Source organism: Sciurus carolinensis, chromosome 3 (genome assembly GCF_902686445.1).
Source record: "Sciurus carolinensis chromosome 3, mSciCar1.2, whole genome shotgun sequence".
Taxonomy (NCBI): Eukaryota; Metazoa; Chordata; class Mammalia; order Rodentia; family Sciuridae; genus Sciurus; species Sciurus carolinensis.
In genome coordinates, this window is record NC_062215.1 from 92,318,461 (window position 1) to 92,333,344 (window position 14,884).

The following is a 14,884-nucleotide window of genomic DNA, read 5'->3' on the forward strand; positions in this document are numbered from 1 at the left end:
AATTTGAACATTCAATAAGCAATCAAAATCAAGATTATGGAATGAAAGGTATTTTGAGTTTATGCAAAATGTGTATTCCTATGTAGATAGACCAAGATATAACAATGAAAATAGAAAATAAATTTTAAAAAGTAATTTGTGAATAATTCTTCAGTTAAGTATGTAGATCTAGCTCAAATATAATCAAACTAAATATAAATAAATATTGTTCTTCAAATAAAATACACATATTTCTACGTCTAGCTAGCTAGCCTTTGAGAAATGATTTAACAATTAAACTAGGTGGCCCATGCTTTACTAGTTTGTTCTCAATGATTAATTGACTTGTTTGAGTCACGTTTAGAATTATATATGTGCTACTTCTTGTATAATTATGAGTAACATGAACCATAAAGTGTTCCAATTTCCTATTGGTGACATTATAGTTCAAAGCAGTCACCTAAGAAAGGTTAAAAACACTTTTCCTTCTTCTTTAGGAAGGTAATACAATAAGCATATAAAACAAAACTCTTTGTCCAAAAAAATTGGTTTCATACCTAAAATATTAAATTTTCTAATCATGTAAAAGAAGAAAACAATGTGTGTGTGATGCAATTTAATTAATAATATGATTTTTCAAATTCACCAAAAGTGCCACATATTGCATTGTTCCTTTTTGCTTGCCTAAGATATCCTCAATTTTATCAGCTTTTGTCACATGCCATACTAGTGGAAGGAATTACATCTAGACAGAAATTTTACAACAAAGTTTTTAAATGAATGGGGTTTATATTACAAAAATCCACAAATCAATGATTTTGATTTTTCCTTAAGCCCTTTAATAAAAGAGAGTCTTTAAATTACAAAGTTAATAAAGGAATCATCTAACTTCCTGTGGTATCAATCAATGCCAAGTTTATAGGAAAGAACAAGTTCAAGTCTGCCTTTAAAGTATCACATCTCCTTTTGTCTTTAATAAAGAACCAATGATAGAATGAAAAAAATAAAACAAACAAAAACACAATTCTCAAGAAACTTTCTTATCCAAACTGAAAATCACAAATATATGGAAGTGAACAAGCAGAAGTACAGAAAATTCAAAACAAAATGCTATACAGATTTTAATTCAGCATAAAAGAATCATAATTTGAAAGATTTATAAAAGACACAGATGCAAGCTAAATTTCAGTGATGCAAGGTAACAGCAGTAATCAAGCAGTGATTTTCTAAATACCATCTCTCTCCAACAATGCCAAGACTATTACTATGCTTTAGAGATTTTTGAACCTTGCTTTTGTTGGACTTTGAAATTTGAAAGATCTTATAAGAGTTTCCCTATTTCCATTAGCGTCTAAAAAGAATAAAAAAGAAAAAGACAAAAACTATGAGAAATGGTCATAGTACCAACATGATATTTAAGAGAAGACTTAGAGCAATAAATTTCAACCAATGCATTTTCAGAAATAGATACAAGGATAAGATACATTCTGTTTTAAGGAAAAGCCAGGATTTACAAGGTAGTAAAAGCCACCAAGTGAACCCTACCATATTCTCAATTTAAAAGGTATTAAGAAAAGCTAAACTAACCGAAGATACTTACCACTATATTACATTCATTTTAAAAAATTGTTAAAATTATTTTTCTGACTGGTTGCCTGCTTAGAATCTAAGATTCCAAAGTACCTTAAAATTCTCTCCCTCTCTGTTACACACACACTTACGACAGCATTAGTAAAATAAATGCATCAAGAAAGCAGAAAGGGTCCTAAATTTGTGTCCAGTTTGTTTAAAAATTTTTTGTGGCCAAGGAAAAAGAATTTGTTTACTGAATCAAACAAGCATGAGTGTTGTGGGGTAAGTATATAGTTGTTCATTTTCTCTGAAATTGCCACAATTTGGAAGAGAGAGCAAACATCAGCCAGCCTCTAGCTATTTATGTATTTATGGTATGTAAATCAATCTCATGGAATCCTACATCCTTCTATTAAAAACTAAACTGGAAAGTGACTTTATCTGACATACACTGGTGGGGCAAGTGTGTGCCACTCAACTAACATGAGAGAATGAAAAATAAGAAAGACGAGGTTTCTTTTTTTATCATACTGCCTGATAAAACAAAACAAAGCAAAAGTGTGCCATTTGTTAAAGGTGGCCTTGGAACCATCCCAAGGATTAGAGTGTTGAAATTGCAGGCATCCATCTGTTCTTTCATTCAACACCTAATTGCTTTAAGCACACACTACTTATAGGTAATAGTATATAATATAAGGGATATAACAAGAATATTAACAATGGATTTGGTTTAAGCTGGTTATACTCTTGGGCACAAACATATACACTGAAGAGTTAATGGTAGACTGCATGATGAAAGCAGTAAATGATGGAGTACCAAGAATAAAAAGAATGAGTATGCTTCCTCAGAGCACTGAAGTGTTCTCAACATGATTTTGCCAAGTTTGCAGATGTTGGTGGTGGTACTGGGCTATTTTAATGGATAGTAGAATTCTAAGCCTGGAATTCACAGGGGTTACCCCAAAAATGTTCTTTATGTGTGGTGATATTTATATCCTGTTAAAATAGGATAACCAAGTATATTATATTTCAGTGCACTTATTTGTCCATGCATGACATTGGAAAGATGGTTTATCTTATAAACCCAGAATAAAAATAATGAGATTTAACACTCAAAGAGAAAGAGAGGCAGTATAGTATCTACTGATTTTAATATGATACCTTGAAGTTGGAACAAATATTTATATAGTCCAAGAAAACAGATAAAATTGATAAAAATCAAATCAAAGTACTACTGGGAAGACAGCCATGAATGTACTTTCATGCAAATATATCTTATAGGATATATTTGAACATGTCTTCCCATACATGAAATGTAAATATGCATGTGAATGCAGAATAATGGTTTACTGATTACCAACATTTTGTTAACTGCTTTGTAGTAATAGGTTATTTATGAAACTGAAATTAACTATTATTTCTTAAAAATCTCCCGACACTTATTTGAACTCATTTGTATATCAGTAACAGTTGGCAAGAAAATACCCAGGAGTATTAAACACTGTGAAAATGACATTAAGATATGATTATGGTAAAGGATATGTTTCTGCTAGTTTCCCATGTAATAAAATACCACTTGAAGAATATGACATCATCATTTGTAATGTTAAGAAAACAATTCATGCAGATTCTCTGTGCTAGTTCAATATATACAAAGCATATTGTTCATTATAGTCACTATACCATTTCAGAAAAACAACAGACCTTATTCCTCCTGTCCAGTGACACTGTGCCCATTGACAGGACTCTGACAGGACTCTGTTGCTCATCCTTGCTCTCCTCAGTGCCCAGTAAGCACTATTCCACCCTTAACTTCTATGAGATCAACTGCTTCAGATTTTACTTATAGGTGAGATCATATGGCACACTGTACGTTAGACACAGGTGCAAATACATAATTTGAAAAAACTGAAGGAAAATTTAAGCAAGTGGTAATGAAGTAGAGTAACAGATTTTACATGTGATTTGTGAATTTCTTTTTTATATTAAGGAATTATAGCAGACATATAATGAGAAAGGAATAAAACTAAATAGTATATTAAATAGACATGGAAAATTATTATTAGTATTAGGAAATTATGGTAGACACAATATGGAGTTCAAGTCTTTATCCTAGTAAAGAGTACAAAGTTCTTAAAATTATTATTAGCTCTAATATAGTCAAGGAAATTCATACTAGTTTGACCACCTAATTGAAATGAATTATTATACATTATATGTAAGTTAATTATTATCATATTTTCCAATAAGAAGATTAATTATAAAAAAGTTAATTCAGCTTGCTCAATTTTAACTCATGCCTATGTAATGGAAAGTTTATATTTTTCTACTTTCAGTCTCTGTGTTCAGCCCAATAATATATACCATCTTCCTTTTGAAACTCTTCTTTGGATATGGTGACCCCCACATTCTAACCTACTATTATTGAGATAACTTTGGAGTCTTTGTGATCTTGATTCTGTCCAATATAAGCATCTTCTCCAAATTCTATCCTTTGGATCTTATTTACCCATCCATTGTTCATCTTAACAACCCAAGTACCAGTGAATATGTGCTTTTGTTGCCAGTTTCCCAAGTCAAATTCCTAGTTCTATTTTAAGTTCCAGACTTTTCAGTGACCTGTGAAATATCTCCATGTGATTGACTTAACTTGAGCCCTGGCACACCTACACCATTTGCTATGGCTGAGTGACAATGTTGCACAATCTGTGCTCAAATAACACCTTCTATGAAAGCCCACCATGGTGCCTAATGATGATAAACTACAACCTGTCACCCCCATTCCCAACTCTTCTGGCAATTTCACTCTTTTTACCATAGCATTAAACACCTCAAACTGGCTTGTAATTTATTTTTAAATATTAAATTTTTGCTGTCCCTATCCCATCCCTCTAATAGAATATAAACACTGGAAGGACAGAGACCTATGATTATGAGTATGACCTATGACCTATGACTTCACAAATTCCAAGAAGCCTGCCTGGAACATACAATACGTTCAATAAGTATTAGTTCAATAAGTATTAGTTGAATGGTTTGATCCATGGATTCTGAGAGTTGATACCTGTAACAAGATAGAAGTTCTCAAACAAATTTGTTGAGTAAAAATGACAGCCTCATACCAACTGTCTTCCAGATTTATCTGGTGCTTCTACGGATGTCTGACCAGATTTTGTTTCCTGCTTAACATGAATCAATGGTACTTGCAGAGGACTCTAGGACTTTATAGTTGTTGGCTCCTAATCACCTCTCGGAGTTTCAAGGTTCCCTCTTGTAGCATTCTACTGTGCTCTTTGGCTTTCCTCAATTCCATTTGCTACCATTTTTGACCTATTCTTTACTTTGCATTCCAACATTTGTCTCTCCACCATATTCCTTGTCATACTTTAGCACTTACTCTTAACTAACTCCTCAAAAATCCTTTCCTCCCCACTATATTTGAGTGACACCTACATGCTCTGCACTTCACTCTGCTCTTCTCCACAGTGCCATTTAAACATGTGTTTGTGTGTGCACACAGACACATGCAGGGTTTGATTTTGTTTTTACAGTCTACTACTTTAGACTAACAGCTACATGAATGCAATCTATATTTCTGAAAAATAATAGTGCATGGCATAAACACCCATTTTTTAATAAAGGCAGGATAAATGAATTAAGGAAATAAGATATTTGATTCATTTCATTTATATACTCTTTATCCCTCTTGGACACATTCCCCATCTCTTCCTCTATCCTTATCTGTAGTTGATAAATTCCACTAGGCTAACTGCTTTGTCTCACATATACATTATTCCCTTTCTATCTCCTTGTCACTTTTCAAGTCATGCTATTTGTTGTTCTTGTCAAGGGCATTCAATGACAATTACCCCACTCTGTGGATTTTTGTTTGTATTCAATGCATCAGACAAGTGCTGCCAAAGAAATAAGCCTGAAGACCTGCCTTTTTCAAATCACTAATTGAATCAAAATTGTACAATGATTAATTATTAGCTAAAAAATCATATGTAATTATGTTGGCATTTAAGATTATGCTTAAGCTCATGTTATATCACAAAACCCATCAAGTTCTAGATGCACCATGACTCATCAGCAAAACATATCATACATGCAACATTGGAGCCCTGTCTCACAGAACTATCTTATTTAGTGGACACAGGATTATTTTAAGGTATTTGTTATTACTGCTTGGTTTGCTAATGGTGGTGGGACCTATATGTTAAGATAATAAGTTCATTATGAGATCTCTCAGGCAATAAGTGATCCCTCTGGATTCAAAGTCAATTGTATCTGACTCTTTTAATAAAAAGCACCTTTCCTTTATTAAAATGCCCCATTATGAATTATCTGCCTACCTTTTAAATGCCTATCCATCCTTTAAGCACTTGTTCAAGTGACACCCTTTAAATATTTTCTTTTTTTTTTTTTTGTATTGGAGATTCTCTTTCTTATCTCTGTACTCTGAAGATACCATAAAACAGAAAAAAATTCTGACATTTTGCAAATTCAACAATATCTGAGTATGCTTCATTCTCTTTTCATTCTCAACTGTTAATTTCCTGAAAATAGTGGTACTGTTAGCTTCATCATTACACTGCTTGTAGTGCTGAGCACAGTTGCAACCCATGGAAGAATGTTGCATGCATGTATCTTTCCTGAGGTCCAGCGTGGGAGTCCATGTGTTGTCCACCCAGATCTTCTTTCAAAGATATCTCCCAATTATTGATCCAGCAGCAGACACTCACACTGAACCCTCATCTCCAGGAAATTGTACTCAACTAGTTAGAGCAGACTTGCTTAGGAAGTTAAAGTAACCCCAAACTGATGGTGTTTGAAAAGCTACAACCCTTGCCTGACATGGGTTTTATGCTCCAGATCGCATCCCTGGAGTCCCAAACCAAGAGTAGACTTTACTTGAGACCCAGTTTTACTGGACTCTTTCCCTTTCTCTCTCCTCCTTTTACAGTTTTCTCCTGAAAAATACACAAATTCTTCTTACACAAATTCTTTGTAGGAATCCCTGCCTCAGGTTCCCACCAAAGCACCTCCTGCAGGAAATTCCACAAACTGCTGTCAGAGTCATTCTTTGAAATAAAAACATGTTACTTATACTGTGATAATGTGAAATTTTAGCAGGAGGAGTTTTTTTATAGGTCGTTTTCACTAATTTTGCTACTTTTATCTAAGTTCAAATTAGATTTCTTTTAAAAGCTAACAAAAGTGCCTAGTGCTTAAAAATTAAAATTGTTTCTATGCAGATCACACCCTTAACTCCTCAACACCTGAGGGGCTCTCCTTAAAGGTGGCATAGAACCCAGTCTTCAATAGTGTGTTGAAGATATCACCTTGTCTACCTCATGTCCACCACTCTCCTGAATGGCTGGCATGTCTCTAGGCATACTAATCTGGCTGTTTTTGACAAATGTGAAGCTCACTGTCTTACTGTTCTTTCTGCATGGAAAGCCCTTTCTTCACATTCACACATCTAACTCTTTGTTATTTAGGTCATTCCTTAAATATCACCTTTCTAGAGATGATTTCTCTGATAATTTAACTAAACTATCATCCCTAATAACAGTACTTTCCTTACTATGAGTTTTTTCCCTACAGAGCACTTATCAGTTAAACTGATATTTATATAATGTATCCTCTGCGGGAAGATGCTGGGGGCCATCTATGAGCCTGTATGAACCGAGAGATGTTCCAGCCATTAGGCAGGAAAGCTGCTGTCTTGGGAACTCCCAGGCAGAAAGCCCCTGGTGTGAGAATGCCCACTTCATGCTGGCACCCTGACCTGTTCACAGTTCAAGTTCAAATACAGCCTCCTGCAGATGGATGTAGCCTGCCAAATGCCAATCAACCTGTTTACTATAAGACCTCTGCCACACTGAGAAACAAGTACTGAAACAAAACTCCTCCCACTGAAACATTATCCCTGCCTTTGATGGACTCCCCTTTAAATAAAGAATTGGGACCTTTGTCAGTTGTTCAGTTCCATTTCTTATCAGGATTAGAAGATCTATCAGGCACTCCACTTTTTAAATTTAATCTTTGGCTTTCTCTTATTACTTACTGATTATTTCAGACTTTTTATTTTCCCAGGTGGCCCATACCTCCTGAGCAGGAACTGTTCTGTTGGGGTGCTGGCCACCCTGTCACAGAAATATAGGTCTTGAGATTTGGGACTTGCTTCACATGAACTTGTTTCTTCAGTATTTGAAACTATTTCTGGCACATGGTAGGTGTTCCATCAATATTTGTTAAATGATTAAATGAAAATACACTTATGTAAATATGTTAGATCTCAAATATTTCTCTCTCCATAAAGAGTAAAAAAGCAATCTAATTAAATAACAGGGCATAAGTCACATTAAAAGTTAGTGAAAACGTAAGTGACAAATACAAGTAAATATTAAACTACAAAGATATCACAATGTGTAATGGTTAAATAACACAGCATATAGACAATTCTTTTGTTCTTTTAGTGGGAGAGTAATGGGCAGTGTGGTTGGCACAGAATCCTTGAGGAGTCTGAAGCCTGGAAATGTTTTATTATTACAGAAGTGCTTAAGTTACAACTTATGAGATGGGAAAGATTTAGCTAGAGAGAGAAATTCTGGATGGGCATTCTAGATGGGGCACCTGGGAGGGAAATAGCATGAGAGAAAGAACATGGAGGAGGAATCATAGATTTGTAAAAATACCTGAATACATTGCCATAAATTATCCAAATTTTATGCATGTGAAATTTTACTAATATCCTTACAACTCAGGCAGTTTTCAAATAACACCCCATAATGTAACTGACAGTATGAAAATGACCTGACTTTCAAGTTGGGAAAATAGAATAAGAAATGTTAATGATGTCCATAAAATCATACTATATTTTATCCACTGTAAAAATAATTATATTGCCAACAAAACTAGAAAGATTTGGGCCTAATTTTTCTTCTAATTCCTAGATCCTTGATTCATTTTGAGTTGAGTTTTGTGCAGAAGTTTAATTTCATTTTACTGCACATGGATTTCCAGTTTTCTCAGCACCATTTGTTGAAGAGGCTATCTTTTCTCCATTGTATGTTTTTTCAGCCATAAAGAAGAATAATATCATGGCATTTGCAAGTAAATGGATGGAGAATATCATGCTGAATGAAATAAGCCAATCCCCCAAAACCAAAGGCCAAATGTTTTCTCTGATAAGTGGTTGATGATACCTAATGGGGGTGGGAATTGGGGGTAAGAGAGGAATGGAGGAACTTTGGATTGTGTACAGGGAAATGAGAAGGGGGAGGGGTCGGGGGTAGGAAAGACAGTGGAATGAGACAGACCTCATTACCCTACGTACATGTATGATTACACGAATGGTGTGAATCTACATAGTGCACAACCAGAGAAACAAAAAGTCGTACCCCATTTGTATACAATGAATCAAAATACAGTCTGTAAAAATAAAAGTTAAAAAAAAAACTAGAAAAAAATGTTAACACTAATGTATTTAGCATTCTGCTTAACATTTCAATATATATAAGAAGCACTAAATACCTGTGGGCCTCTGTAAGTTCTTTTGTACTAAAATCCTTCTCAGAGTACCATCCATGGCTGCCTCCTCTATGTGGGAGTGGTCCCCAATGACGGTCCAGTACATCATCCTGAAGAGAGTAGGTCAAAGAGGTTAGCCTGGTGATGCTATTGTTATAACCCATCTCTGCTCCCAAAGCAGTGTCTCCTCAGATCACATGTCTATCTCACCTCCAGATTCTCTTAATAAGCAAATTCCTGGACCCAACTTGTAACCTACAGAATGGGAAGAACCTTGAAAAGAAAAGGTGGAATCAACAATTTAAATAAAGTCCTACCTAAACTCACTAAAAGTTTTAAAACCATTCTTTTTTTTTTGGTACCAGGGTTTGAACTCAGGGGTACTCAACCACTGAACCATATCCCCAGCCCTATTTTATATTTTATTTAGAGACGGGTTCTCAATGAGTTACTTAGTGCCTCACTTTTGCTGAGGCTGGCTTTGAACTCTAGATTCTCCTACCTTAGCCTCCCAAGTCACTGGAATCACAGGCATGTGCCACTGTGTACAGCTCATTCTTAATAGTAAACATCATAGCACATTATTTAATATCCAAATTCAATTTTGAAAATTCCATTAAAATCTCAGAGCAAAACAATTTCCATCACTGTACACTATACCTCTAGTTGTGACCAAATATTCATTTTATTATGAATGCACCAATATGCAATTTTCTATTTTAATAGTGATGTTGCTATTTCATCAAACAGAAATCATTCTCTTATTTAGAAGATGCCACATTGTGTAATTATGATAACTGAAGTTGTCTCTTTTTACTCAGGAGCTAGTAAATTTGTGGATGATTAGGAGTATTATTTGATATTTTCCTGTTCTATATTTTTCATTGCTTATAGGTTTCCTTCTTCAAGTAATAGAAAGAAAATGTTTTTATCAAGTTATTTAAATTTGTTTGTATATATGCTTCATCTTTTATGATCACAAGTAGCCCAAAACATTAATATAGTGCTCTACATTTAGAATGTTTAATATTTAGAAAGCTCACATGGACATTAACAGCAGTTATAACTGCAAAAATATTAAGTGTACAGCTCACTGGAGTTCTTATGTTTGTACTTGTTTCGCCACTTCCCTGCAAGAATATTCATACAACCGCAGGAGTTTTACCTGTGACCTGTCCCAGTCAATATACCTCTGATAGCAACCATTAACAGCAGTAGTTTATGTGTTCTTCTTACCAGTGTCATTATTTACAAGTCTCACATACAAATGCAGACATGCACAGAAACACCAGAATACATAATGGTGTGTATACAATGTATGATATAGCAACATTTCAGAGAAAAAAAATGTGTCACCATTTGATGGGAAAATGTTATGCTCTTGTATAAAAGAGGAGCATGAGGATTTTCAGAAGTCTTACAAATCTGTTATATGTTGAACACTTATTGAGAAACAAAACTGAGCACAATCTCTGAAACTGGATTACTCATATCAAGAAATATAACTACCAAGGCATTAACCTACCCTCTTTTAGGATTTACAGCAATAGCATAGGGTTCTCCAGCCATATTTGTTAGGAGTCTGGTGCAGTTGGGGCCATTCAGCTGCCCTACGTTGACAGAATACCTCAGGCTGGTCCAGTGAGTTGTGTAATAACTGAACCAATGCATTCTGGAGTGATCAGTCCAGTAAATATTCCCAGCAACCCAGTCAACGGCAATATCCCTGGGTCTTTTAAATTCAGGACACTAAAAGAGAAACAGAACACTATTTTTAAACAGAAATTTGTACAGGTTTCTGTATCTGTACATTTAGATGGGGAACTATACAAAAGATCCCAAACTGTTGCATAGGATTCTAAAATACTTAATTGCATTCTTAATTATTATAGATGTATAACTGCAAAAATATTAAGTGTACAGCTCACTGGAGTTCTTATGTTTGTACTTGTTTAGCCACTTCCCTGCAAGAATATTCATACAACCACAGGAGTTTTACCTGTGACCTGTCCCAGTCAATATACCTCGGCTAGCAACCATGATTCTAATAGCAAACACCCTTGATTATTTTAAATATATCCACATAAGTAGAATCAAACTCTTCTATTCCTGACTTCCTCTGTTCAACATGTCTGTGAAATTCATCCATATTGTGAAAGTGTCAGTGATTTCTGTTTTTATTGCTGGGTAGAATTTCATCCTATGTAACAATTTTTTATCATTCAGTTCATATTGTCCACTTGCCTTGTTAATGGCTTTATGCCATTGTAACTAAAGTAATGATTATTTTTGTATATGTTTTTGGGCAGACACATTCCCACATTTCTTTTAAATATTTGCCAAGGAATACAAGTATTGAGTCTTAAGTTAGACACTGCTAGAAAAAATTTTTAAAAGAAGTTTGCACCTATATACCCTCCTTTCAGTAAGGTAAGATAATACCAATTGCTCTGCATCCATGTTAAATGTATTTTGATTTAAAAGTTCAAAAAGGTTCAATACAGAAAGATGTATTTTGAGAGCTACTGTTATTTAACATCTTTTGAGGAAAGTCACAGTATCTGTTTGATAGTTTAGCTTTTGTACTCAATATTCTGCTTTACTGAAGTAGTATGAGACAAAAGTAAAGAGTTCATTAGGAACAGACAACTAGGAAAATACCGTATGCTCTGTGCCCTTCAATTAACTTGATCACTTTCAGCAGGAACTAGTGTAGTAATTAATTTGACATGGTCAGGTTTATTGTGCATAACCAAAACTGAGAATGGATTCCCAAGGGTATTATATCAAGACTAGAAACAATTATTTGAAGGTGATTACTCCTTAGACATGTAGTCAATGTGTAAGAGCATCACTAGGACCTAGCAATCAGTGGAAATATACTTTAACACAAGGTAGTTTCTTGCCTGAGATAGCAATGAACAGAATTTACTTAGCAGTTTATTTGGATTAAAAGAAAAGAAAACTAATAACTCAAAAAGAACCTGAAATGCTAAAAAAAAAAAAAAAAAAGCATTATAAGTCACTGAGTCATATATGGTTGCTGGATCACAAGGGAAAATATAACTCAAACATGAAACCAAAACAAATTCTGATGAATTTTATTATCAATTATTTGATCTATTTCACTCAAGACCTGAAATTATGAAATTTTACAGTATTCTGTTTCTAACAACAAACAGTATACTTACACCCAGTATATAAATATATATATATATATATATATATATATATATATATATAATATATATCTCAAAGTTGACTGAATTAAATATAAGGTACTATGCCATACAGAGTGCTCCAGAAACATCATATAAATAATATTCATAGATGATTAGAATACAAAGATTTGTCACAGGCAAACCAAAAAATCATTTTCACATGCTCCAGTTTCATTTAAATTAACTGCATTTTTTTTCAGTTTGGCAACAGTTAAAGGTAAATATATCACCAAATATCACATGCATAACAGTGTAAATCATAATTTTATAAACATGAAATGTAATGGTAAGATAACCAGTCTGTTGTAGAATATTTGTCATTTTCTAACATAAATAGAACAAACCTTTAGCATTCAAAAATTATGATGCTAGTTGTCTAACTTGAGCAGAGAAAAATATCTGTGCTTTATCACATATAAACATATACACCTGATTTTCTATACTATTAGTATCCTTGTCAAAATATGACATTTCTTGCAATGTCCTCATTTTCTTGAATTTAAGATTTTCATTTTAACCTATGTATGCTCAAATATGAGCTGATTATCTTTCCATTATATATATACATCTATACCTGGTCCACTGATAATTAATAATCCAAATTTCTCATGCTTATAGAGAATTTAGATGTTTGATACAGTGACACTTTTTATCAGGTAAATAGATGGGCAAAATTTTAATATTGGTAAATTTTTAATGTTAAGTCAATTTTAGATCTCCTTTCAAATCTAAAGAACATGAATTAAGGAAAGGGGAAAAGTCTTTCATGATAAAATGAAGAGATATGGATAACTCATTTGAACCTATGCTTTTATTGAGGTACCTGGATCAAGGAATATCTACTGTAATTCCAATAACAACAAAATTAATTAGAATATAGGATAAAGGGCAGTTATATCTAATTCACTTAACCCAAAGTCATAATATTATCAGTGATGAGATGATTCTCAGGGAATAAAGACAGCGAGGTTAACAAGTTACCAAGTATTCCTCCTCAATAACTCAGTTCACTACATGTTCATTGATCTTCAACACTGAGATAGCATTATAGAACAGGAGAGAGGAGGAGGGGAAGGAGGGAGGAAGAACGGAAGGAGGAAAAGAGGGAGAAAAAATAAGAAGAGCAGGAGGAGGAGGAGGAAGAAGAGGATGACCACCACTACAAGAAGGTAGTAACATGATCTTAATCTCAAGGAATCTGTGGCAAATAAGGAAATTACCCCTGCATACGACTGAAATAATTGTTCTTTATTACCCACAGCTTGACTGGAATTATGAGTGGTATTAATCTTATAAAAGGAACCCACATTAAACAGATGTTGCCTGGAGAGTAAAAGGCAGAAGTTCCTATAAGATCTTGATGTTATAACAGACTGTGAAGAGGAATCTAATCAATCAGGAATATACAGAATGTGGGACACAGAGAGAGAATTGGAGGAGTGACAATTACTAAATTTGGAATCAGAAGAATTTAATTTCTGGCCCAGTCCCAGTTTATCTATAAATTATGTTGCATAGCAAATAAAGATTTTGGATTAGATAATCTGTGAAAGTAAGTCTTTAGCTTTCAAACAGTGCATAAGATGAAAACTTAAAATATTGCCCATTCCAGTAAGTCAGAATTTTATATAGTCTTAATTGGAAAGCTCAAGGCACTTGATCCCAAAATGATCAAAAATAAGACAAACACACTAGGAAAGAAAAAGAAAGTAAAACTTCCATTTATTTCTCTGACTAGATCAATAGACAGGTAGGTCAACTTACTATATGCAAAACATGTGCAGAAGGATGTGCTCACCCTACAACAAAGGACATTGTTCTTGTTGCTTTGCACAAAGGAGAAGACATACTTACTTGCTTTCTTCAGACAGATGGTCTCTTTTCCTAATAAGCTCTCTATCTACACTGACAAAATTTTGGGGCCTGAGGCATTCTTCTTTGTGGAGATAAATTAGTCAAATGAATAAAACTTTTAAAACAGAAAATTTGACATCTTGATTACAACAAAATCAGAGGTTACAACTTTAAAGAACACATCCTGTACAATTGTAGCTTGCGAGGTTATCTGTCACAATTTTAACTTCAGGAAAATAAAGATAAATGTCACTGGAGACATTTGTTTTACAACAGAAAAGAAGAAAGACTTATGAAAGGAAGTTCAAGCATTTGAACCATGAAAATACTGTCTTCTTTTTAACAAAATTCTCAGAGATATAATTTAAGAAAATTTGGCAAAGAATGGAATGAGTTCCCATATTTTAATTGTTTGTGATTTTTTTATAGTGGGGTACATGTAAGAGAAAAATTGACCCATTTTCCTAAAGTTAATGATATCCTCACAAAATACTCTGAAAACAAAGATGTAAAGCCCACCCTCAAGAAATTGCATGTGTGTGTGTTGTGTCATAGTAAATTGAAATGTTATTTGCATTTTGGTGCATATCAAATTTAAATCTTATAAACCTGGGAATGGAAGCAAAACCATGACTATACAAATTCTAAGAATTACAAATTTTACTGACTTTGCAATATTATAAAAATATCCAAATATTTAATATTTGAATCAAGTAATT

The 14,884-nt window shown here is 33.8% G+C and overlaps 1 protein-coding gene across 1 annotated transcript in view; it reads right to left on the reverse strand.

Moving 5' to 3' along the window:
* Positions 1-14,884, reverse strand: part of Lrp1b (LDL receptor related protein 1B) — a 1,852,169-nt gene that overhangs the window by 81,724 nt on the left and 1,755,561 nt on the right. Inside the window, 2 exon segments of the mRNA XM_047543195.1 lie at positions 9,094-9,200; positions 10,616-10,839. Of these exon segments, the coding sequence (XP_047399151.1) occupies positions 9,094-9,200; positions 10,616-10,839 (331 nt within the window).